The sequence below is a fragment of the Populus alba genome, chromosome 6 (genome assembly GCF_005239225.2).
Source record: "Populus alba chromosome 6, ASM523922v2, whole genome shotgun sequence".
NCBI classification, from domain to species: Eukaryota; Viridiplantae; Streptophyta; class Magnoliopsida; order Malpighiales; family Salicaceae; genus Populus; species Populus alba.
In genome coordinates this window covers 5,019,102-5,042,606 of record NC_133289.1, presented here as the reverse complement: position 1 = coordinate 5,042,606, position 23,505 = coordinate 5,019,102, and the positions used below count along the sequence as shown (strand labels likewise).

Genomic DNA, 23,505 nt, shown 5'->3' with positions numbered 1-23,505 from the left:
TAATATTATTAAATATTTGCGCTTCCTCAAACAAAGTTATAATGCTGTAAATTATGATGGTATTTAAAAGTGTATTAATGATTATTTTTTAAAATATTTTTTATTTAAAAATGTATTATAATAATATATATTTTTTATATCAGCATATCAAAATAATCTGAAAATACAAAAAATACTTTCTTTCTTTATTGTATCTCGTAAAATGCTCCATATATAATCCTTATAATGTGCATATCTCTAATTTTATTTCTGAAAAATTGGATTTCAATAAATATCTTCCCTTATATATAATAGTAATAGTAATAATAACAACTAAAACATATGTGACATTCACTATTTTAAAAAAATAATCATTATGGATTGCGTTGTTTATTTTGAACAATGATTCTTTTCCATCATCAAACTTTTAATATTTTCAATTTCATCCTTGCCATATTATTTTCTGTTTACATTTCTTTTAATTTGCCGTATCAAGCATGTTTTGAGTTTTGAGAGGAACTTAATGATCAATTAGTCAATTGGGGCTGAAAATTAAAATTGAAAGAACAAGGACCATATTTAACCAAAAAAACTTTAGTCTACCTAATTTGAAGTACATACAAATCGTTTCAAAGCTTTAGTCCAACTAACAATTCCAGAGCATTCACACAAAATAAATTTGAGAGCTACTCTGTTCCAGTTGACATTTCCTCGAATTATAACACGGGGTAAATGAAAACTTTACCATTTTCTGCCTTGTTCAACAAATACTCCTACAAATAAACTACACTGAGTTGCATGCCTTGGGTTTGTCTTAGGGAATATCCATTACTCGTTCTTATGATTTGAAGGAAGATATACGAGAAAGAACTTGCTGAATGCTGAAAGCAAAATTGTGAAGAAATGATTTTCTTCAGTACATTGCTATAAAGAACACAGCTTTTCAGATATTATTTATACTACTGAGATGAGATAAGATTGACCATCTAAATCTTCCCTTTGAAATGTAGAAACAATGCAAAGTTGAGATTTATTTATACCAAAGGCTTCCAAACTCTAATTCTGAATGGCTTAAAAAGATTGTCCGCAACAAAGTAGTAGCAAGTGTTGATGCTCTTCTCAATGAAATAAAACCATGCTCGTCGCCAGTCTGGGTTTATGTACAAAACGGCAGCTATTCCCAACAGCACCATGATGTACGTCACAACAAAGCTCACATAGAAAACTTGTGCATCAATGATGACGCTACTCTCTTCTTTCTCATCACTAGAAGGCCCATGTGGTGGTGGTGGTGGTGGTACTTCTTTGGTGCAATTGTTAAGCAGTGGTGGTCCACAAAGTAAGGGATTTCCCTTGTAGCTGCTCTTATTGAATGTTGAGAATTGTGCAACCATCTCAGGAGTCTTACCAGACAGGTTATTGTTGGCTACACTAAAATAGGCAAGAGAATGCAATTGTACAAGTTGAGGAGGGATTTCCCCATTCAAGCTGTTATTGGAAAGGTCTATGCTCTCAACTTCACTCAAATTTGAAAGAGTTTGTGGGATTGGGCCTATTAAATGATTGTTGGACAGGTTCAATACATGAATGTGGTTGAGATTCCCAATTTCAGGAGGAATCGCACCTGACAAACTGTTGCAGGAGAGATCCAATCCGGTCATGTAGTACAAAATACTTGGCGAATAAGAATAAGATAGACTCTTTGTTGCAATAACCAATGGTTCTCGAAGATTAACCTCAGAAGGATATTCTAGGCGGAGGATGAACCTAATAATGCTTTTAAATCTTAGGCAAGGTAGAATATGACCAGAAAAATTATTATGAGAAAGATCAATGAAGCTTAATTTTTTCAACTTGCACAATTGCGTGGGTATACTGCCATCAAGATTATTATAACCCAAGAGAAGAAAGCTCAATTGGGAAAACTCACCAATCCATTTTGGAATGCTACCAGTCAAATGATTATGGCTAAGATCCAACGTTATTAGCTCAAAGGATTTCTGAAATGCATGTTCTAGGGATCCTTGTAGCATATTTCGTGACAGATAAACATGCAGGAGGTTTGAAGAGTTAAAGAAAGATGGTAAGGTTCCAAAGATGTTGTTATTTGAGAGGTCCAAAACTTGAAGAAACAACAAAAAGTCAAATGAAGAGGGAACGCGACCACTGAAGTGGTTATCAGACATGGATAAAAATGTTAAACTTGGAAAATATGATCCTATTTCTCTAGGAATGTAGCTTTCAAAGTTATTGTTAGAAATATCTAATTCATTCAAATTTTGATGAGGATGAATTGGCAATTGAAAAGTCCCTGAAAGAGAATTGTTGACCAAATAGAGTTCATTTAGGTTTGTGTTGTTCTCTAACAACCAAATAGGAAACCCTCCCCTTAATTTCAGGTTAGAAAAATAAATTACTTGGAGGTTGTATTGATGGAGGAGGAATTTGGGAAAGGAAAATGCTCCACCATATCTATTGTTAGATAAACTAAGACGCTCTAATTGGAATTTTGGGGCCAAATTATGCTCCTCTAATTCTTCAACATATATTTCGTTATTCCTACCATCGAAATCCTTGAGTTGTGAATGGTTGAGAAATGAGCTCAATGAGACGGGGATCTGAAAGTGGTTGTTTGAAAGAAATAACCCTCGGATGGATGTGAGACTTGTAAGAGGAGAGAAGGAAATGTCTCCAATAAAGTTATTGGAAGACAAATATAAATGTTGAAGGGATGTCAAATTTGCCAAACACCAAGGCAAAGCACCACTGAGATCATTCCCACTGATATCTAGATTTTGGAGATGCTTTAACTGACATAGGCCTGAGAATTTATTGATTCATAAAAATTTTAGTCAAAGAAGAAGCAGAACGCCAAAGGAGGGGAAAGGTGGTCAGACTTACCTTGGGCTTTAGGGATGGAGCCATTGAGTTGACAACCATTCAAGCTTAAAATCTTTAGAGTAGTAATCTTCCCGACTGTTTGCATAAAGCTATTATCGACTGTGGAGGAACCCATATACAACTCTTCTAAATTCTTGAGAGAAGCTAAGTCTACAATAATCAAACCCACAAGAAATTATGCTCAGTATTCAAGAGCCGGATAATGATAAGGAAACAAGATGATGAAACCAACAAGAAGCAGAATGCCAAAGGAGGGGAAAGGTGGTCAGACTTACCTTGGGCTTTAGGGATGGAGCCATTGAGTCGACAGCCATGCAAGCTTAAACTCTTTAGAGTAGTAATCTTCCCGACTGTTTGCAGAAAGCTATTATCGACAGTGGAGGAACTCAAATCCAACTTTTCTAAATTCTTGAGAGAAGCCAAGTCTACAATAATCAAACCCACAAGAAATTATGCTCGGTATTCAAGAGCCGGATAATGATAAGGAAACAAGATGATGAAACCAACAAGAAGCTCCATTATAATATCCCCACTACAATCAATCAAATTCCTATACTAGGCAAATATGATTTAAAGCACATTTACAAAGAAAAAAAGAACAATTAACATATATTCAGGATCGCTTTTAGGCATCAATACCACAAATTACCTTTATCTAATGTTGTTCCGAAACTTCCTTCAAGATTATTCTCATCCAAATAAAGGGTCCTGAGGTTTGGGAATTTCGTCAACGATTGCAGCAATGTAAATGGAAGAGCTCTTCCATTTGAGGTGCTATTAGATAATGAAATGAAGCTTACATTTCCAAAACCTCTAGTATCTGCAGGGGACAACAGAAGTAAAACAAGTTTTAAAACCTTCTGAGCTTTTATTCCAAAGCAAGATAATCCTCGAAAATACAATTCAATTAATGAGATTTTAGGTTGATCAAGAGGTAAAGCTACCATCAATCAGTGTGGAAAGCAATCAATACCTTTGGATAACACAAATTTGTCAATCTCGTTTCCCGCTAGATCCAGACTCTCTAAGTTGATCAAAGCATCTAGCTCTAGGTTGTCGAAAAACAGAAATTTAATATTACATCACAGAAAAAATCACAGATTGGTTTCTAGGAATCGAAAAAGGTGAGGTTACCAGTCACATTGAATGATCCTTTCAGTTGGTTGTACGCTATATCCAGGTATTTGAGAGATGAAAGACCCTTGAGGGATGACAAGGTACTATCATTGAAGTGATTAGGATTCAAACCAAGGTATTCCAGATTTCTTAACCTCAGTAAGTCGTAACCAGTACCTATAAAAATACAATAAACTTTTATGTAACCTGAAAGGATAATGGAGTACTTATGTGTGAAAACAAATGCTCAATCAACTCACAACTCTTTCATACCATGAATGGATTTAAAGCTTTCAATTTCATTGCCACCAAACTCCAACCACTGCAAGCTTGTTAGATTATTCAGTTCTGGCCAAATATAATTGTACCAAGTACAACAATTAAAAAAAGGGCAGTAATTAACATGGCTTTATTTGAGAAAGAAAAGGAGAGAAGTAATCAAGCTTAATTACCATCAACACTAATTGCTCCTTTGAGTTGGTTACCAGATAGAGACAGGGAAATCAAAGAGGAAAGCCCACCAAGGGATGAAAGGATGTTGTTGTCGAATTTGTTTTCGTCTAAATAGAGCTCCACCAAGCTGTCAAGTCCTGATAGTCTTTCAAAACCTGCATGGGCATTTCAATCAGTAGCTTGAAAAATAAAGAATCTATTCTTTTTTTTTTTTCCTGTTGAAATTGCAAACAAGAGATAAACCTTCATTCTCAACACAGCCAACTATAAAATTTCCACTTAAATGAAGAGATTGCAGTTCTTGGAAGGGACGAAACAAAGAGACATTTAGGTACAAATCTCCCAATCCCTCTTCCCTTATGCCTGAAAGATCAAGATAGACAACTCGTCCTGTAGTGAAATTGCAGCCAACACCTTCCCAAGAACAACAGTCGGCTACTTCTCCCCAAGATTGAAGGAAGATTGGGTAATTAAAGGAGCTTTGAATCCGCAAGAGAGCACTTCTCTCTTCGTCTAAACAGCCGTGACATGACCACCAGCTTTCTGACAAAACCATAGCATAAATCATCAGTGTCCCTGCTAAAGAAGAGAACCTGTTTAAATCCATTTGGACTCCTCGATGAAATTATGTATCGAAAAACAACGGTCAGAGGCTCTGTATAAATAAGATCGTTGGACTGCAATTTGCAATATCACAATCAAATGTCATAATTTTCCATAGACAAAGTCCTCTCTTTCGGCTTATTTTCCAAATTCACATTCTTCGTGGAAAGTGCTAGGCTGTTAGCGTTTCCTCCGTAACTTGGGACTAGGCTGGTATGAGGTTGGAAGGATTTTAAATAAAAAGCTGCAGTGAAGATTTTTACAAGAGGAATGTTGAAAATATTCCAAAAAAATCGAATTAAAAATTGAAAACTAATGAAATATTTGAAAAACCAGCATCTTGCCACTTATTTCATTGGCTTGGTCATAGGTTTTACAAAATGGTTTTTCACTTTTCTTTTTTTAATATATCTTTCAAAGTTCGTTCTACAAATCTTCTATAGGGTTCTTACTGTTTTTATTTATGACATTCAAAATATTTCTTTTAAAAAATTTAAAATAATATAGTTTCATTTTAAAAAAAAAAAAACAGTCTAATCATTTACGTTTCACTAATCGTTTCTTTAATTTTATATATATATTTTTTATAAACGTTCAGTCTGAAATAGGTATTAAAAATAATATGATGTTGAGCTAAATTGAATTTAATAATAATAATAATAATAATATAATCAGCTAGTTAATATTGTATTTTTATATAAAATGCATATTTGATATTATGATGTAAATGTTTTTTACTTAAAAATATATTAAAATATTTTTTTAATTTTTTATATTTTCAATATTAACTTATGAAATAATAAAAAAAAACAATAAAAATTAAATTAATATGATTTTGAGTCAAATTGAATTTAATAATAATGGTATAATTAGTTAATTAATATTGTATTTTAATATAAAATAAATGTATGATATTATGGTGTACATATTTTTTACTTGAAAATATATTAAAATATTTTTTTAAAATTTTTAATATTAACTTATCATATAAAAAAAAAATTCAATTTAACAAGACTGCAACTTTGTCCTTGCAGCGAAGCTCTGCATTTTTTTTTATATATATAACGTTTCTACCGAGCAAAATTGCAACAGAACGAATCATTTCTTTTCATTTATGCTTTGTAGATTAGTTTCTTTATTAGTCATATAGTCCCATTATATTACTGTTAGATTTGTTATTGGACGGTTTGAAACATTAGATCTGTCAAACTTACAACGATTTATAATAAAAATTTTAAAAAGCATTAACCGCAGCTATTAAAAACATGTTTGTTTTTGCATTTAAAACAAAGAGACCAATTTGCCAACAAGCTATTTTAATACAACCCACAGTTTGATTGATGAAACCCTGACCCCAAGATCTGGGGACCGCTGAAGAACACCTTGAGAAATCTTGCATTTTACTCTTACTTTTTACAAGAGACAGATGAACTGGTCATCGTGCGCGACGTGTTCCCTACGGCCGAGAATATTAATGCAGTGGCTGTCAGCCTTGTTAGTGGTTGTGGAAAATTACACGCTATGACGAAGAAGAAGAAGGTTGCTGCATTCATTCATCGCTTCACCTGCTAAGACAAAAAGAAAAGAAAGCTGTTAACAGTGGTCAAAATTGCCAGCCACGATGTGCCCGCAAGGTTTTTTCCTGCTCCTATGGAAAACACATTTTACTATCTTGGCGTTTATAAACGGATGGTTGCGTGTTCTTCGTCATGTGTATCAAGAACCCAGTAAAACCATCCAAAAAGTCTAGTGAAAAAAAGATGGTTTAGATTTCCTCAGCTGACTTCGAGTCAAGGGTAGAGCTTCAATTCCACGCAATGGATCCTGTGGTTTGGATGGAATTGGTCGTCGTCATCACATGATTTTCCATATGTAATAAAGTCTTCTTTATTTGGCTTATTGTCCCATTGATTCTTCGAGGAAATTCCCAAGTTTTTGCTTTACATCAATATTAATTCAATGGCTGGTAACACACATGACTCTCGCTCTCTGTTACGTTCCTTTTACTTTTCACCATGGTTTTTGAACCCTATCCAAGGAGCTTCTATGTCCTAACAACCACCATTTTGATGCCTAATTGATTTACATGCTCTACATTTAAAAGGTTAAAAAAACCAAATCATCTAAACCATGCAAGTCTTGGCTTAGAGCCAGTGACTTTATAAACAAAATATAAAACACAGAAAAACCAAATCAAAGGATGCCAAGATGATTTTCATTCTCAAATTGTGTCATGATGGGGCTTAGTTCTAGGAATAATACTGTCACTCCATCTATTGGACATTGCGAGCGTCCTCTGAGAATTAAGTTGCATCGGTTTTTCTTCTGTTATGTGCTCCAGATATTGATGCTCGTAGACGGAGAAAACATATGCATAAGAAGCATAGCTCATGTTCTGCCAAAATGTCATATAAAATTCTTTAGTAATATTCGACCGGTTGATTACATATAAAATTATGTTAAACAAAATCTTGAAATTAGCAAGAGTAATTATATTTCATGACTCGCAGAGGCACCAAATGGATCTGAAAGCATTTCCGCTTATTCGTTGACATGATTCATTCAACTTATACGTCTCGGTCACTTTTCAAGCCAAATAAATCTCCTCTCTTTTCCAAGAAACTCAAGACAAAGGTTGCTTAGCATCCATGTATTATAATTCTACAGAATGCTTTCACATCTGTAAGAAAATGCTGGCGTTCATGTTGATTCGAATGAATCGCTATAAATGTACTTGATTTATATTGTTATCATGTCTCCCTTCTTTGATATTGTTATCAAATAGCAAAAGTGCAAATAATCATGCTCTTGGAGACAGATTTGTCAGAGAGTCGCCGTGCGGAATAACCTTCACCATTCTAATCCTTCTCAGCTATCATGTCTCCCTTCACATAGCTGAATAGCTAAAAGTGGAATATGATAAGTTGAGGCCAAGGGAAGCCATTCTCCTGAAGCACATGACATAGTAGATATTCACTTTTTTAGAATTTGCACAATGCGTTGCAAGTTTGAGTGCCAACCCAGGAAATCAACAGTCATCTAATTCATGTTAATACTAGTTATGATGATAAAGTTTTCCTCTCCATATGACAGCTAAAATGCAATCGAGGAGGATAGTTATCGATGATTGATATCCTGTTTTAGCTAGAAGTATACCGAACAAGGTTCATGTATCCATTATTTTTGGTTTCCTTGAAAATGCACTCCTAAATTTCTTTGATGAATAATTTTGCATTAGCGTAATGGTTCAGCTCAAATCTTTGAGTGGTTTTTTTGAATTGGATAACTGTTGTTTTCGATCTATAATTTAGTTTAGATTGCATGCATTTTTATATAATTAAGTTCATATTGATCAAAATAAATCATAGCATACATATTAAATAAACATTAAAACTTGCAATGTATAGCAAAACAAAATTCTTTTTTTATTTTCGGATAAAAGTAATTGTATTAAAGGGAAGCAACTATATAGAGCACGAGGAGCATACCTCAAGAAGTATAAATGCTTGTTACCCTAGTTTATTTGACAAAAAATAACAAGAACAAGAAGCAAAAGCTTAAAAAAAAAACTGAAAAGGGACAAAAGCAGATTGTGAAGATAAACAGTAGATGAATCAGTTCGGTGCTAAGACTGGAAGGCATGTAAGCCAGGCTTGATTCGAATGAATCGCTATAAATGTACTTGATTTGAAGCTACTTGTACTTGGTGCTTTGCCAAACATAGAAAGGCATTGCCTTTTCCATTGTTTAACCTGTAATATCCTTTATGCTATCAATGAACCTGCCCTCAAAAAGTAGAACTGCTGCTAGTGCAGGTATTCGGTCATTCCTTCTTTTTTTACTGTTTTCTTCTTTCATTTTTCAATTAATCATGTTTAAGCCTAACGCTCCGCGTGTTAAGTAATTTCATTTTTTTAGTGATAAATTACAATAATTTTTTAAAAACTTAACTCAGAATCTACCAGAAACAACGTCTAGATCGTGGGTTAGGAAAGTAAATCCAAGTTGATCTAAATTGAAAAAAATAATCAAAGGATCATTGTTTTGACCAAAAACAATTCAAAAAAAGTCAATGGATTTTTAACTTGTATTTTGTTATCGGTCAGCCAGGTTGCAAGGCTAACCCAAGTTTTTTATTGTGTTAGGTTGGATCAATTCTTTTTTTTTTCTTTTTTTTTAACTCGAATTGGTCAAAACATTGAGTTGGTCGAATCCATCTATTATCTTTGAAACACATAATAAAACAAATTGTTGAGTCTAGTTCAAAGCATGTTAAACACAAGACAAGATAATTGTTTGTTTAGTCATGTCCTATCCATTCTAGTCCAATTAATAATGTCCAACATACCAAAACCTACCTAATAAAACCTACCTAATAAAACCTGGCTTATAAAATACCATTGCAAAATTTCAACTAGATTCAATGATTGAATTAAAAATCATATATGTTTTTTTAGCAAGCTCATTTGAATCGTCCTAATTTGTTTTTAAGTCCAAACCCTATAGAAAAAAAAGGTTAAGAAATCATGAAGCTCAACTTTCAACAAATACATAATTGAAAGATAAAATTAAAAAGAAAAATTCATGTAAAAAGAGAGCTAAGAAAACCGATATCAAACTAGGTTAACCTTTCAAATTTATGATCTGGGTCATGATACCAAAATCACCTTATCCAAAAAATTATGAAGCCCAACTTATAACAAATCTAATGTTTAAGAATGAAATTGAATTTTTTTAAAAAAAACACAAAATAAAAAATTACAATTAAAAGAATGAGGATCAAATATAACATAAAAATAAGATGACAAGACACCTAGTAATTTTGGTCAACCAACTCGAATCCCGAGGAGAGGAGAAAGAAAAAAGAAAGGAGAAGAAAGAAAAGGTTGCTAACGCCTCTCTCTTGACACACATCACACCATTGGCAAGAGCTCGCTATGTTGCTTTAAATAGAACTGTGGACGACAATGTTCCAACACCTGAAGAAGTTGCACTTGCCGCCAGAGCATGGAGGCTTCACTCCACCCGTTGTCATGTGCATTTCACACGGCAACCAAATTATCTTGCTTGTCCTTTTCAGTTCCTAAAAGTATTTTTCTGTTTCAAGTTTGATCATCTAAGCCTTAATTATTTTAGATGAATAAATTAAACTTTGTCCTGCAAAACTGGGAATCAAACACATATAAATTTTTTTCCTCAACACCATGGAATCCTAGCATCTAGGCAATAACAAAAAATTAAGTCCAATCACAAGTAAACTCAATTTAAAAGGATCAATTTTTATTTTTTTTAAATGAGGGACAAAAACAAAGGGGTTGAATTTCTCATTTGCTCATGCAATATTTTAGTCCTTGATGTTTGCAAGAAAAAAGAGCTTAATACTTGTCTAATGCTCAAATATGGTTTATTAGCTTTAATTTTTTAATTCAATTTGTTTTCATTTAATCTTTCCAAATCAAAGCATTAATCAAGAGTCGATTCTGTTTCTCGACACCACAAGTAACCAATACCAAGCCAAACAAAATGAAACAAATAATAAAACTTAATTTCAAATTAATCTAATATATAAAAAATTAATAATAAAATTCAAGTGATGAAAAAAAAACTAAAAAGAGAAAGAAAACATTAAGTGAATCCATAATGTTTTCTCTCATAATGCACATGAAAAGTCCGATCTCTTTTTTTATTTTCTGTATGCATAAACATTTGATGATAAGGAAAAATTGGTGTTTTGAATTGATGACCAATAGATTCACTCTAGGATTTTAATTTTTGAGTTGGAACTTATGACTTATTATTTCATTTTTTTAAGTTAATATAAGTTAATTTTATCAACATAATCACAACAAGTTTTCAATTTAATCACCATGCCATTTAATTCTAGTGATTTATTTAATCACCAAGTAATTATTACTTCATAAAATTAATATTATTGATGAATATACATAGATTTGGAATTGTAATTAATGGAAGTTTACTTTTGCTAAAACAAAAGAATAAAAATAAAAGCTTGCTTAGATATTTGAAGGATTTCTCGATTTCAAGTGGCATTAAATTAAAGTTTATTTAATAAAGAATTAAATTAATTTTTGAAAGTACATGATTGTAAAAGATATGCAAATGCATGCCTACCATGTTCAATATTTTTCAGCATAATTGCCATATTTCTCCATAATAGAAAAAAACTTGCGAATGAATTGCAAAAAAGAAAGCATGAAAATGTTGATTGCCCACATGACTGTTTATCCTCAATTTATATGTTCATGATAGCTACTCCATGGACGCCTTGTTCTTTAATTTCACAGGATAATGATTGATTCTTCAACATTCATTCTCATGAATTCAAGAAATTACCTCATCTAATCTCTAAGCTTGACGGTAAAATAAATATTATTGTCTTATATCTCATTTAATTTCTTAAAAGTGAACCATAAAAATTAAAAGAAATTATTCGTCATAAAAAACAAAATAAATATTAATATGAAGTTTGAGAGTGTGGTTGTGATTCTTTTTTAAAGTGTTTTTCACTCTAAAATGTATTAAAATAATATTTTTTTAAAAAAAAATTATTTTTAACATCAATACATCAAAATAATTTGAAACACAAAAACAAATAAGGTTTCAACATATTGCAATCAAGATAGTATTTATTTAGTATTGTGACGCATGATTTTTTTTAATATTTTGTATTTAAAAATATATTAAAATAAATTTTTTCTATATTTTTATAAATTTTTTATATCAAAACATCACAATCATAAAAAATACTAAAAATAAATGATTTGATATTTTTATAGTAAAATATACTTTTAAAATACATTAAAAAAAAATAGAAGTTACTTCCTTTTCAAATGATGACGTGATTAAAAAATTATAAAAATTTACTCTTAAAAATCAAATTATACCAGTATACCAAACATATAATAAAAGGTATCTGACCCAATCAACAAGAAAGAAAAAAGATACTTCGGTTGTCTTATTAAATTAACGGAATCCAAACAACCTTTATTTCATCCAATCGTACATTGGCACCTGATCTTAATCCAACGGCCTAAAGTTATCGTGACTATATATTTACAGAAACGTCACCCACAACTGTCGTGGCATGGCCTCCGATTCGAGACGGAAGTTATAATGCCCAGGGCAGGTTAGGTGATGATGTCGTGAAATAGGCCCTGTCCAGTTGAAACCTTAAACTGACAAAGGGGCCCACAAGAATTGCTTAAATGTCCAAATTCCAAAAAGGTCCCAAATCATACGGGGATTGTTGCCATCAACAAGGCTGGTTTCGTACTTTGGAAACTAGAAATTAACACACGCTTAGATTTTAGGGAAACCCTCAAATCAGACCCATAATATATTATTCTATCACTAATGGAGTCCTAATAAAAATACTTTATCAATTAAGTCCTCCGTGCTTAAGAAGTTTCTCATTAGGTGCTTCTTTCCACTGGCCATAGACAAAGTCCTCTCTTCGTGGAAAGTGCTAGGCTGTTAGCGTTTCCTCCGTAGTTCTGAAATACGGCCCCACCGCGCGACTTCGAGTTGGGTCAATAGAGAAATAGACAAATGAAATGGTCTTTCCATGCAATGTCTTCCCTACGGCAAAGACAGTGCGCCATCAATATCAGTCTTGTTAGTGGTTGTAGAAAATGACATCTCAACCACACATAAACAAGTTGCTATTTTAACTTTAATTTAATAATAAATAATAAATATGATGGGTACAAAGGGGAGAATATACATGATAAACTTTTTTTGTTTTCTACAATAATAGAGAAATAGACAAATGAAATGGTGTCTTCCCTACGGCAAAAACAGTGCAATCAGTGTCAGTCTTGTTAATGGTAGTAGAAAATTCAAAGAGTCTAGCTACGAGTGGAATCCTTTGCTTTGTGGACCACCACTCCCCAAAAGCTGCAGTGAAGATTTTTACAAGAGGAATGTTGAAAATATTCCAAAAATTTGAATAAAAAATTGAAAACTAATGAAATATTTGAAAAACCAGCATCTTGCCACTTATTTCATTGGCTTTGTAATATTTTCAAAGGTTTTTGAACCCTAAGCATCGAAGGTAACCAACTAAGCATCTAGCATCTACAGTTTTCAACCTCACATTGGTATTGTTTACATGTCTTTGTAATTGTGGCGTCTGATAGATAATTCGAGGACAAGCGAGTAAAGATGGAGAACAAGGAAATCTTCCACCTCTGGCAGAATACACTGAGAGCGCCATGAATCGAAGGAAGGCTCTAGCTAGTATTGCAAAAACAGTGCCATCAGTGTCAGTCTTGTTAATGGTAGTAGAAAATTCAAAGAGTCTTGCAGTGAAGATTTTTAATCATTTAGGTTTCACTAATCGTTTCTTTAATTTTTTTTTTATATATTTTTTATAAAAGTTCAGTCTGAAATAGGTATTAAAATAATATGATGTTGAGCCAAATTGAATTTAATAATAATAATATAATCAGCTAGTTAATATTGTATTTTTATATAAAATGCATGTTTGATATTATGATGTAATTGTTTTATACTTAAAAATATATTTTTTTTATATTTTTTATATTTTCAATATTAACTTATCAAATAATAAAAAACAATAAAAATTAAATTAATATGATTTTGAGTCAAATTGAATTTAATAATAATGGTATAATTAGTTAATTAATATTGTATTTTAATATAAAATAAATGTATGATATTATGGTGTACATATTTTTTACTTGAAAATATATTAAAATATTTTTTTAAATTTTTAATATTAACTTATCAAATAGAAAAAAAAAAATTCATTTTAACAAGACTGCAACTTTGTCCTTGCAGCGAAGCTCTGCTTTTATATATATATATATATATATATATAACGTTTCTACCGAGCAAAGTTGCAACAGAACGAATCATTTCTTTTCATTTATGCTTTGTAGATTAGTTTCTTTACTAGTCATATAGTCCCATTATATTAATGTTAGATTTATTATTGGACGGTTTGAAACATTAGATCTGTCAAACTTGCAACGATTTATAATAAAAAATTTAAAAAGCATTAACCGCAGCTATTAAAAACATGTTTGTTTTTGCATTTAAAACAGAGAGACCAATTTGCCAATAAGCTATTATAATACAACCCACAATTTGATTGATGAAACCCTGACCCCAAGATCTACTTTTTACAAGAGACAGATGAACTGGTCATCGCGCGCGACGTGTTCCCTACGGCCGAGAATAATGCAGTGGCTGTCAGCCTTGTTAGTGGTTGTGGAAAATTACACGCTATGACGAAGAAGAAGGTTGCTGCATTCATTCATCGCTTGACCTGATGATGGCTCGATGGGCCACCTGCTATGACAAAAGAAAAGAAAGTTGTTAACGTGTGCACACAAGCTTTTTTCCTCCTATGAAAAACACATTTTACTATCTTGGCGTTTATAAACGGATGATTGCGTGTTCTTCTTCATGTTTAAAGCCATCTAAGAAGACTGCTGAAAAAAAGATGGAATTGGTCAGCTGACTTCGAGTCAAGGCGTAGAGCTTCAATTCCACGCAATGGATCCTGTGGTTTGGATGGAATTGGTCGTCGTCATCACATGATTTTCCATATGTAATAAAGTCTTCTTTATTTGGCTTATTGTCCCATTGATTCTTCGAGGAAATTCCCAAGTTTTTGCTTTACATCAATATTAATTCAATGGCTGGTAACACACACGACTCTCGTCTCTCTGTTACGTTCCTTTTACTTTTCACGATGGTTTTTGAACCCTATCCAAGGTTGATCTGGAGCAAATCTTGGATTGTGGGTCAGGTGAAACTTGAGAAGGTTGTTTATCAAGAAACTCTCAAATCCTACCAATGTCAATTCTAACTTAGCAACATCGTCGTTTTATTTGTTTATAATATATTTAAATAAAAGTCAAGATTCAAATTAATTTAAATAATATAGTTAAATGAAAACAAGATTTCAATTAATTTCACTCTTTCTTTCATTTTTTTTAAAAACCTTCACCATTCTACTCCTTCTCAGCTATCATGTCTCCCTTCTTTGATATTGTTATCAAATAGCAAAAGTGCAAATAATCATGCTCTTGGAGACAGATTTGTCAGAGAGTCGCCGTGCGGAATAACCTTCACCATTCTAATCCTTCTCAGCTATCATGTCTCCCTTCAGGCTCACCTTCTTGGTTCTGGCTGGTGCCTGCGGCTTGGGCTCCATCTTGAGCATTATTCTAAGTATGAGGCACATGACATAGTAGATATTCCGGCTATGTAAATTCACTTTTTTAGAATTTGCACAATGCGTTGCAAGTTTGAGTGCCAACCCAGGAAATCAACTGTCATCTAATTCATGATATCCTGTTTTAGCTAGAAGTATACCGAACAAGCTTCATGTATCCATTATTTTTGGTTTCCTTGAAAATGCACTTCTAAATTTCTTTGATGAATAATTTTGCATTAGTGTAATGGTTCAGCTCAAATCTTTGAGTGGTTTTTTTGAATTGGATAACTGTTGTTTTCGATCTATAATTTAGTTTAGATTGCATGCATTTTTATATAATTAAGTTCATCTTGATCAAAATAAAATCATAGCATGCATATTAAATAAACATTAAAACTTGCAATGTATAGCAAAAAAAAATTCTTTTTTTTTATTTTCGGATAAAAGTTACTGTATTAAAGGGAAGAAACTATATAGAGCACGAGTAGCATACCTCAAGAAGTATTAATGCTTGTTACCTAGTCTATTTGACAAAAAATAACAAGAAATAAAAAGCAAAAGCTAAAAAAAATGAAAAAGAAAAAAAGCAAATTGTGAAGATAAATAGCAGATGAGTCAGTCGACCGGTTGATTACATATAAAACTGTGTCAAATAGAATCTTGAAATTAGTAAGAGTAATTATATTTCATGACTCTCAGAGGCACCAAATGGACTTGAAAGTAGCTGGGATACGAAACCTGGTTTGAGATCTATCAAATGGGACTGAACCAAATAAAAAATGTCTTTGCAAACATCCTGATGAGGTCAATAAATCTTATGAAAAACTTGATTATTTCTCTCACACTAAATAAAGTAAATCGAGGTAGAAAAGGCTAGCCAAGTAAGTAAATGCTTGAAGTCCTCCTCCCCCACCCCCCTTCAAGTGCTTGTATGCCTGCCAAAGTAAATGATGTCATGTCAAAGAAGGCCAACCCATAAGGGTTCTATTCGTGATAGCACCCTAAATTGTAGCAGAGAAAGGACACTAAAAGAATAAATGTTCATGTGTTTCAAACTGTAATCCACAAAGGATACATGTTGAAGAGGGAATGATCTAAAAAGCATGTAGTCTATTCATGATATTGAGATGACCTATAAAGGTAAACAACATGATAAAAGAGAGTCTCAGGATGAAACCTAAAAACCAGAGAAGATGGTGTATAGAGTCTATGGGTTTGACATCTGTAAGAACCTCCCACGCCGAGTCAATAGAGAACCTTCCCTAATGAGTTACCATTCTAGACATAATGGTTTGGTAAGGCACTCTTGGGTTAAAAGTAATCGAGTCCCATATAAGCTGGAGCTCTAGACTACCCAATAAAAAAACTCAAGTATCCTTTTTAATGATGTATGAGACCTTAGCATTCCATGAAAACCCAGTATAAGCGAGCACCCTAAAAGACACCAGGTCATATAACCGTTGCCCATCTAGTAACCAATAGTCTAACAGCTTAGAGGTGGTAGTTTCATTACCAATATTGCAGACAAACTCTTATGTACACCAATCTTTGATGAGTAGAACCTTTCTCCATGACTCAGAAGACGTTGAAGGAGGCATGACATGCCCAAAAGATTTGCCTTTAAGCAAAACATTATGGACCCATCACGACCAAACTAATGATCTATCTGATAGTAGTGCTAGCTTGAGAATAAGATTTGCCTGGCAGGCTATGTATATGATGACGAGGCAGCAAAGCAGCAGGTACCAAATTTGCTGTCCAGTTCAAGCATCTCCTGCTTGGGTCCAAATTGCTTCAGGCTCACCTTCTTGGTTCTGGCTGGTGCCTGCGGTTTGGGCTCCATCTTGAGCATTATTCTAACTATGAGGATAAGGCCTGTCTATGAGATGCTTTATGCTGGGGGTTCTTTCAGGCTTCCTCAAACTTCAAATCACTAAGCTGCTCGAAGTGGAATATGATAAGTTGAGGCCATGGAATCCATTCTCCTGAAGCACATGACACAGTAGATTTTCCGGCTATGTAAATTCACTTTTTTAGAATTTGCACAATGCGTTGCAAGTTTGAGTGCCAACCCAGGAAATCAACAGTCATCTAATTCATGATATCCTGTTTTAGCTAGAAGTATACCGAACAAGGTTCATGTATCCATTATTTTTGGTTTCCTTGAAAATGCACTTCTAAATTTCTTTGATGAATAATTTTGCATTAGTGTAGTGGTTCAGCTCAAATCTTTGAGTGGTTTTTTTGAATTGGATAACTGTTGTTTTCGGTCTATAATTTAGTTTAGATTGCATGCATTTTTATATAATTAAGTTCATCTTGATCAAAATAAAATCATAGCATACATATTAAATAGACATTAAAACTTGCAATGCATAGCAAAACAAAATTCTTTTTTTATTTTCAGATAAAAGTTATTGTATTAAAGGGAAGAAACTATATAGAGCACGAGGAGCATACCTCAAGAAGTATAAATGCTTGTTACCTAGTCTGCCTAGTCTATTTGACAAAAAATAACAAGAAAACAAAGCAAAAGCTAAAAAAAAATATTGAAAAAGAATAAAAGCAGATTGTGAAGATAAATAATAAATGAGTCCGGTTGATTACATATAAAACTGTGCTACACAAAATCTCGAAATTTACAAGAGTAATTATATTTCATGACTTTTTATATAATTAAATTTCGCAAAGTGCTCCGTGACAGCGACTGAGTTTCTGTTCAATAACTGATAAAAGTTTTCACCAGCGGGCATCAAACTAGCTGGAAACAAAAAGAAAAACACGCGCCGTCTCATGCCAGAGGGGAAGAAGCACCAAATGGGACGTTATTAATTCGAGACCGTTAAACATATATCCATACAATCAATACGGAGACAGCGGGATTATTAATCCAACAACGTAAAATATTAGCTTTCCATGATGTTTTAGCGTTTTACCAAAAACATATATCACATTTTCTACTTGTTTATAAGCTCTACTCGTTTTGAAATCAACCCTCTTAAAGAAACTCTTTGTAATGTTTTGAGTTAATGAGTTGAAAAATACAACAAAGCCTTTGAAGGTTTAAAAATTGGAATAAATAAATAAGGGGTATTGTGGTAATTGAACAAAAGTTGATAAATATAAATAGAAAGTAAAAAAAAAAGAAGGAAAGAGTGATCTGAAATTTTAAGAGTAAACTGTGAGAGAGAAGGGAGAAAGAAGCAGAAGAGAAAAGAGGGGAAAATAAGGGAAAAAGAAAAGGAGTTGGAGGAATAAGTAAAAAGGGGTAAGATTATGCTTTAATGTGTATAATATGTTTTCTTTAGCTTTAATTTCAGTTCTGATAAATATTAGAGTTATGAAATTTGTGTTTTGAGTTTAATTGATGAATTAAATTGAATGTTAGAGGTTGATTGTTGTGGTTAATTGATGATTTAGTTGATTATGGAAGATTGTGATGATTTTGAGTTATAGTTTTCTTTGAATGGTGAATTTTGAGTTAAAAATCGGGGGAGAACAGTAGGTTTCTGTTAAAATTCTGGACTGGAGGTTGAAGATGATGAAAATTCAATTTGGTCCCTCAATTTGCGAAAATTACAGTTTAGTCCCCAAACTTTGGAAAAATTACAAACTGGTCCCTGGAGCATATTCCGAGATTCTGAACAGAATAACATATGAATTATGGACAGAATTACTGTATAGATAAGAGAATTTAAGACTTTCAATTTGGTCCTCCAATTTGACAAAAATTACAATTTGACCCTAAAAATTTGGTAAAATTCCAGAATGGTCCCTGGAGCATTATGATACATCCTGGACATAATTGAGGATTAATTAAGGTCATAATTTCAGTATATTCATGGATTTATGACAAATTTTAGTTTAGTCCTTCATTAGATGAAAATTACAATTTGGCCCTAAAAATATAATAAGTTCCAGATTAGTCCCTAGCTGCAATATTAGCTTTTTCAGATTAGTTTGATGAATAATTAAGGGTTATTTATTGAATTATTACAATTTTATTAGTTGTTTTTATTATGGATTAGATTTCAGGAAAACCGTTAGATTTTGGGTTTTTGAGAAAATTGACTAGTTAGTTCAAAAACCATATAGGGTTACGGAATACACCCTTAGTTAAGTTTATTAAATAGGTTAAATGTTCTTTCAAGTTGTTTTTGAATATGTCTCATTTGTATTCAGATAATCCTGATATTTTACCGGCGGGACGTTAGTAGGATTTTTTTCGGTGTCTGCTTTTGACTTCTGTTTGCTTTTGAGTCAGGTGAGTGGATAATTTTCCATATGCATGAGAAATATTATAAATATTTGATTTGTTAATATGAATTGGATCATGCTTCTTGATAATATATATGCTGATTATTATCCTTGTTATAATAAAGCATGATCAATTATTGAATCTAAATTCTTGATATGAACCAGTATATATTTTGAATTAACTTCTGAATTGATAGCTCCTCATTTAATTGATGTCATGAGTTGAGCTTTGAAATATGAATATGTTTGATTGTGATTATGAACTTATGGTATGTCAGTCAGAATACCCATACTAACATGGTAGTGTTAATCTTTGTGCACATCGTATTTGAACCCTAGTTGGTCGGGGGAGTCACCAACCTGTGTGGACTGATCATCCCACAGTATGGAGCCTCATGCTCATTGCATTTTGATTTTCTGACGAGCTTTACCATATAATCTTCTTGTTATGGCCTATTTGAGAAACCTTTCTATAAGAACCTAGAGTCATACTTGTATATAATATTTCTCATTGTTGTATTACCTCGTGTGTGTGTATTGAACGTTATCTACTCACTGAGTTGTTGAACTCACCCTCTCATTATTTATCCTTTTCAGGCTTATAGCTTGATAGCAGGTTACTTTTATTGAACCTTCCTAACTTGCTTTTTTATTGTAAATTGTACCTTCCTTTTATGTCAAGTTAGTGCTCCAAAACTATGAATTATATTAACTCTTGTATTAAGACAATTAATTATATTATGAAGTTAGTTTTGTTATTAGTGCTGCGTTGATATCTGATTGAGTTTTGAAGGATATTTTTGTATGTAAGTTTGGATTCGCATAGGTATGGAACCTTGGAGGGGAACCTTGCCTATGTGCCGGTTACGGATCCGAGATTCAGGTCGTGACACTCTTGTTGGAAATCTGTTTTATTAACATAATTTAAACAAATTATGAGTATGAGTAAAGAGAAATTAATTTAAAAAAATTCTTAGTTTTTCTATTTAAAAAATCCTTGATTTTTCTAGATTTAATTCTTGATTTATAGTGTTAACTAAGAAGAAGACCCTGATTTTAATTAACAATAATTAGTCGTTTGATTAACAGGATTTTCGGACCATTGTTGTTTGATTATCAAATTATGTGATAATTAATGAAGTCGGTGCTAGAATGAACTAATTATTAAAAAAGAAAAAAAACTGAGACAGATGAGTTTATTGCATAATTTTAACGTCGAACCAACGGATGAGAAAATATTAGCGTTGGTTGAGTAAAAAGAATAAGGACCATTTGTAAACATGCCAAATAAATGGAGGGCATATTTCTATTTGTCCTCTCGTCATTTCTTCATATCTTTCACTTCAGCGTTGGGATTACTTCCTCTGTACTCAAATATTTTTCCAGATCGAGGCAAGTCTCTTGATCTTTTATGATCATATAATTACTCTAGAGTTCTTCATCTAACGCTGAAGGCCTTACGTAGTTTATAAACAAGGAAGCAATGGAGATTAGGAGTGGCAATAAGATTAATGCACTGCCAGAAAGGGCGCCAACCTGATATCGAAGCCCCTGAGACTGCAGTCCCTACTGGTAATGGAGTTATTTATGGATAGAGATCACAGAATTATCAAAAACATGGCGCTGCTATAGTTCTTAATACTGCTGTCATTTCTGCATTCGCTTTCCTGCTTTGGATTATGCTGCTATATATGATTTTCTATGACCGTTCTGGTTTTTCGTTCCTGCAAAAGTGTTCTTCAACTGGTTGGAAGTCTTGCTTCTGCAGATGCCATGTTGTATGCTGGTATTGCTGTCAATTGTTAATGCATTAATTTTTGGTTTTGATTTCCTCCTGGTGGTGATCATTACTAGCTAGGTCAACATTGATATACTTGAGTATCATGGAAGCTTTGGCTTTTTCTTTTTCTTTTTCTTTTTTTTTCTCAATTAGAATTCGTAATGAATATAATAGTAGGTGACGAATTTTTAAGCAAGCTCTTTTCTATGAAAACACAAGATATCTTTATATCTTTATCATATTCATGAGCACTTTATACATCTTTTCATGGATGCATATATTCAAGCTTGCAAACTTGCTAACTACATTTATGTTTTACATCTTTGATTTAGAACATTAACCCATTTCCCACAATTCAATTTTGTTATATTTAATCCTCAGTTTCAGGTTTCAAATTGGCTCGGATGAAGAAACTTATGCACAAAGAAGCACTTGACATAATCCAGTACCTTTGGGAACAAGTTGTATTGTTGGATGATGCAACAATTTCTCGTCAGATTGGAGAACCCTGGCCATTGATATTCACTGCTGCAGAAAGAGGGAATCTTGACTTTCTAACAATACTCATTCGCTTGTATCCTGAGTTGATCTTCAAAGTTGAGCACAACACGTATAGCATATTTCATATTTCTATCTTGAATCGTCACGAGGACATCTTCAAGATTATATACCAGATTGGTTCTATCAAGAATTTGATAACAACATACAAAGATAGAGATGGAAATAATATGTTGCATTTGGCTGCAAAAGTACTGGAATCACCAAGTCGACTTAATGTTATACCAGGAGCAGCTTTACAACTGCAACGCGAATTGCTGTGGTTTGAGGTGACCATTCTCGCTCTTTCCATCAACAAAACACATTTGATTGTAGGTCATATGCGTTAAGCCAACCTGATTCTTCCATCAAATGTGGATCACGTTTTGATAGGCGGTTAAGATGTTCACATGCACATGCGATTAACTAATGCTATATTCTCCTTCTATATATGAATCTCACAGTCTCTCAACATGATCATGATTTCTAGGAAGTGAAAAAAGTCGTTCAACCACGGCACATTGAAGAGAAAAATATTCACGGGAAAACTCCAGGAGCTTTATTTATAGAACAGCACAAGGACTTGATGAAAGAAGGGGAGCAATGGATGAGAGACACTGCCGATTCATGCATGCTTGTAGCAACACTTATTGCTACTGTGGTTTTTGCAGCAGCTTTTACCGTAACCGGAGGTAATTTACAAGATAAAGGGACTCCTGTTTTCCTTCATGAAATTGCATTCAAATTCTTTGCCATATCAGATGCAATTTCTCTAGTAAGCTCTGCCTCATCCCTGTTAACCTTCTTGTCAATTCGCACTTCTCGGTACGCAGAACAAAATTTTCTATGGTCATTGCCTAACAGGTTGATTATCGACTCACAACACTTTTCATATCAATTGGGGCAATGATGGTAGCCTTTATGGCAACATTCTTCCTTGTTTTTGGCAATAAATTAATACCATATTCTATCCCTATTGCTGTCGTTGCTTCTTTGCCAGTCATCTTCTTCATTTGGCAGCATTCCGCTTATTCGTTGACATGATTCATTCAACTTATACGTCTCGGTCACTTTTCAAGCCAAATAAATCTCCTCTCTTTTCCAAGAAACTCAAGACAAAGGTTGCTTAGCATCCATGTATTATATTTCTACAGAATGCTTTCACATCTGTAAGAAAATGCTGGCGTTCATGTTATAGAAGTCATCTTGTAGTCTGGTGCTAAGACTGGAAGGCATTTAAGCCAGGCTTGATTCGAATGAATCGCTATAAATGTACTTGATTTGAAGCTACTTGTACTTGGTGCTTTGCCAAACATAGAAAGGCATTGCCTTTTCCATTGTTTAACCTGTAATATCCTTTATGCTATCAATGAACCTGCCCTGAAAAAGTAGAACTTCTGCTGCTAGTGCAGGTATTCGGTCATTCCTTCTTTTTTTACTCTTTTCTTCTTTCATTTTTCAATTGATCATGATTAAGCCTAAAGCTCCGCGTGTTAAGTAATTTCATTTTCTTGGTGATAAATTACAATAATTTTCTTTAAACCTGAATCGAAATCTACATGAAACAAGGTCTAAATCACGGAATAGGAAAGTAAATCCAAGTTAACCTAAATTGAAAATAAAAATAAAAATCAAAGTATCATTGTTTTGACCAAAAACAATTCAAAAA

The 23,505-nt window shown here is 33.0% G+C and overlaps 1 protein-coding gene and 1 pseudogene across 2 annotated transcripts; one reads left to right on the top strand and one right to left on the bottom strand.

The window, feature by feature from the left end:
- LOC140954267 (uncharacterized) overlaps positions 1-23,242 on the top strand; it is a 28,485-nt pseudogene extending 5,243 nt beyond the window's left edge.
- Positions 842-5,109, bottom strand: LOC118032615 (cuscuta receptor 1-like). 2 transcript variants are annotated; one of them, XM_035037377.2, is made up of 9 exons: positions 4,693-5,109; positions 4,449-4,604; positions 4,270-4,344; positions 4,015-4,173; positions 3,854-3,928; positions 3,530-3,700; positions 3,156-3,305; positions 2,881-3,030; positions 842-2,800 (listed from the first exon to the last, which is right to left on the bottom strand). In XM_035037377.2, exons 1-9 carry the CDS (start codon positions 5,054-5,056, stop codon positions 1,014-1,016), a joined length of 3,087 nt encoding a protein of 1,028 aa, XP_034893268.1. In that variant the 5' UTR covers positions 5,057-5,109; the 3' UTR covers positions 842-1,013. The 2 variants fall into 2 exon arrangements, with proteins under 2 accessions (XP_034893268.1, XP_034893270.1); XM_035037379.2 differs by lacking the exon at positions 2,881-3,030 and having other exon boundaries at positions 4,693-5,107.
- Positions 23,243-23,505: the final 263 nt, after the last annotated feature.

Coding starts and splice junctions, on each gene's coding strand:
- LOC118032615 (XM_035037377.2), bottom strand. CDS start 5,056: ATGGATTTAAACAGGTTCTCTTCTTTAGCAGGGACACTGATGATTTAT. Junction 3,701..3,853: donor CAAATTTGTGTTATCCAAAG/GTATTGATTGCT, acceptor TGTCCCCTGCAG/ATACTAGAGGTTTTGGAAAT. Junction 3,031..3,155: donor CTCCATCCCTAAAGCCCAAG/GTAAGTCTGACC, acceptor TGATTATTGTAG/ACTTAGCTTCTCTCAAGAAT.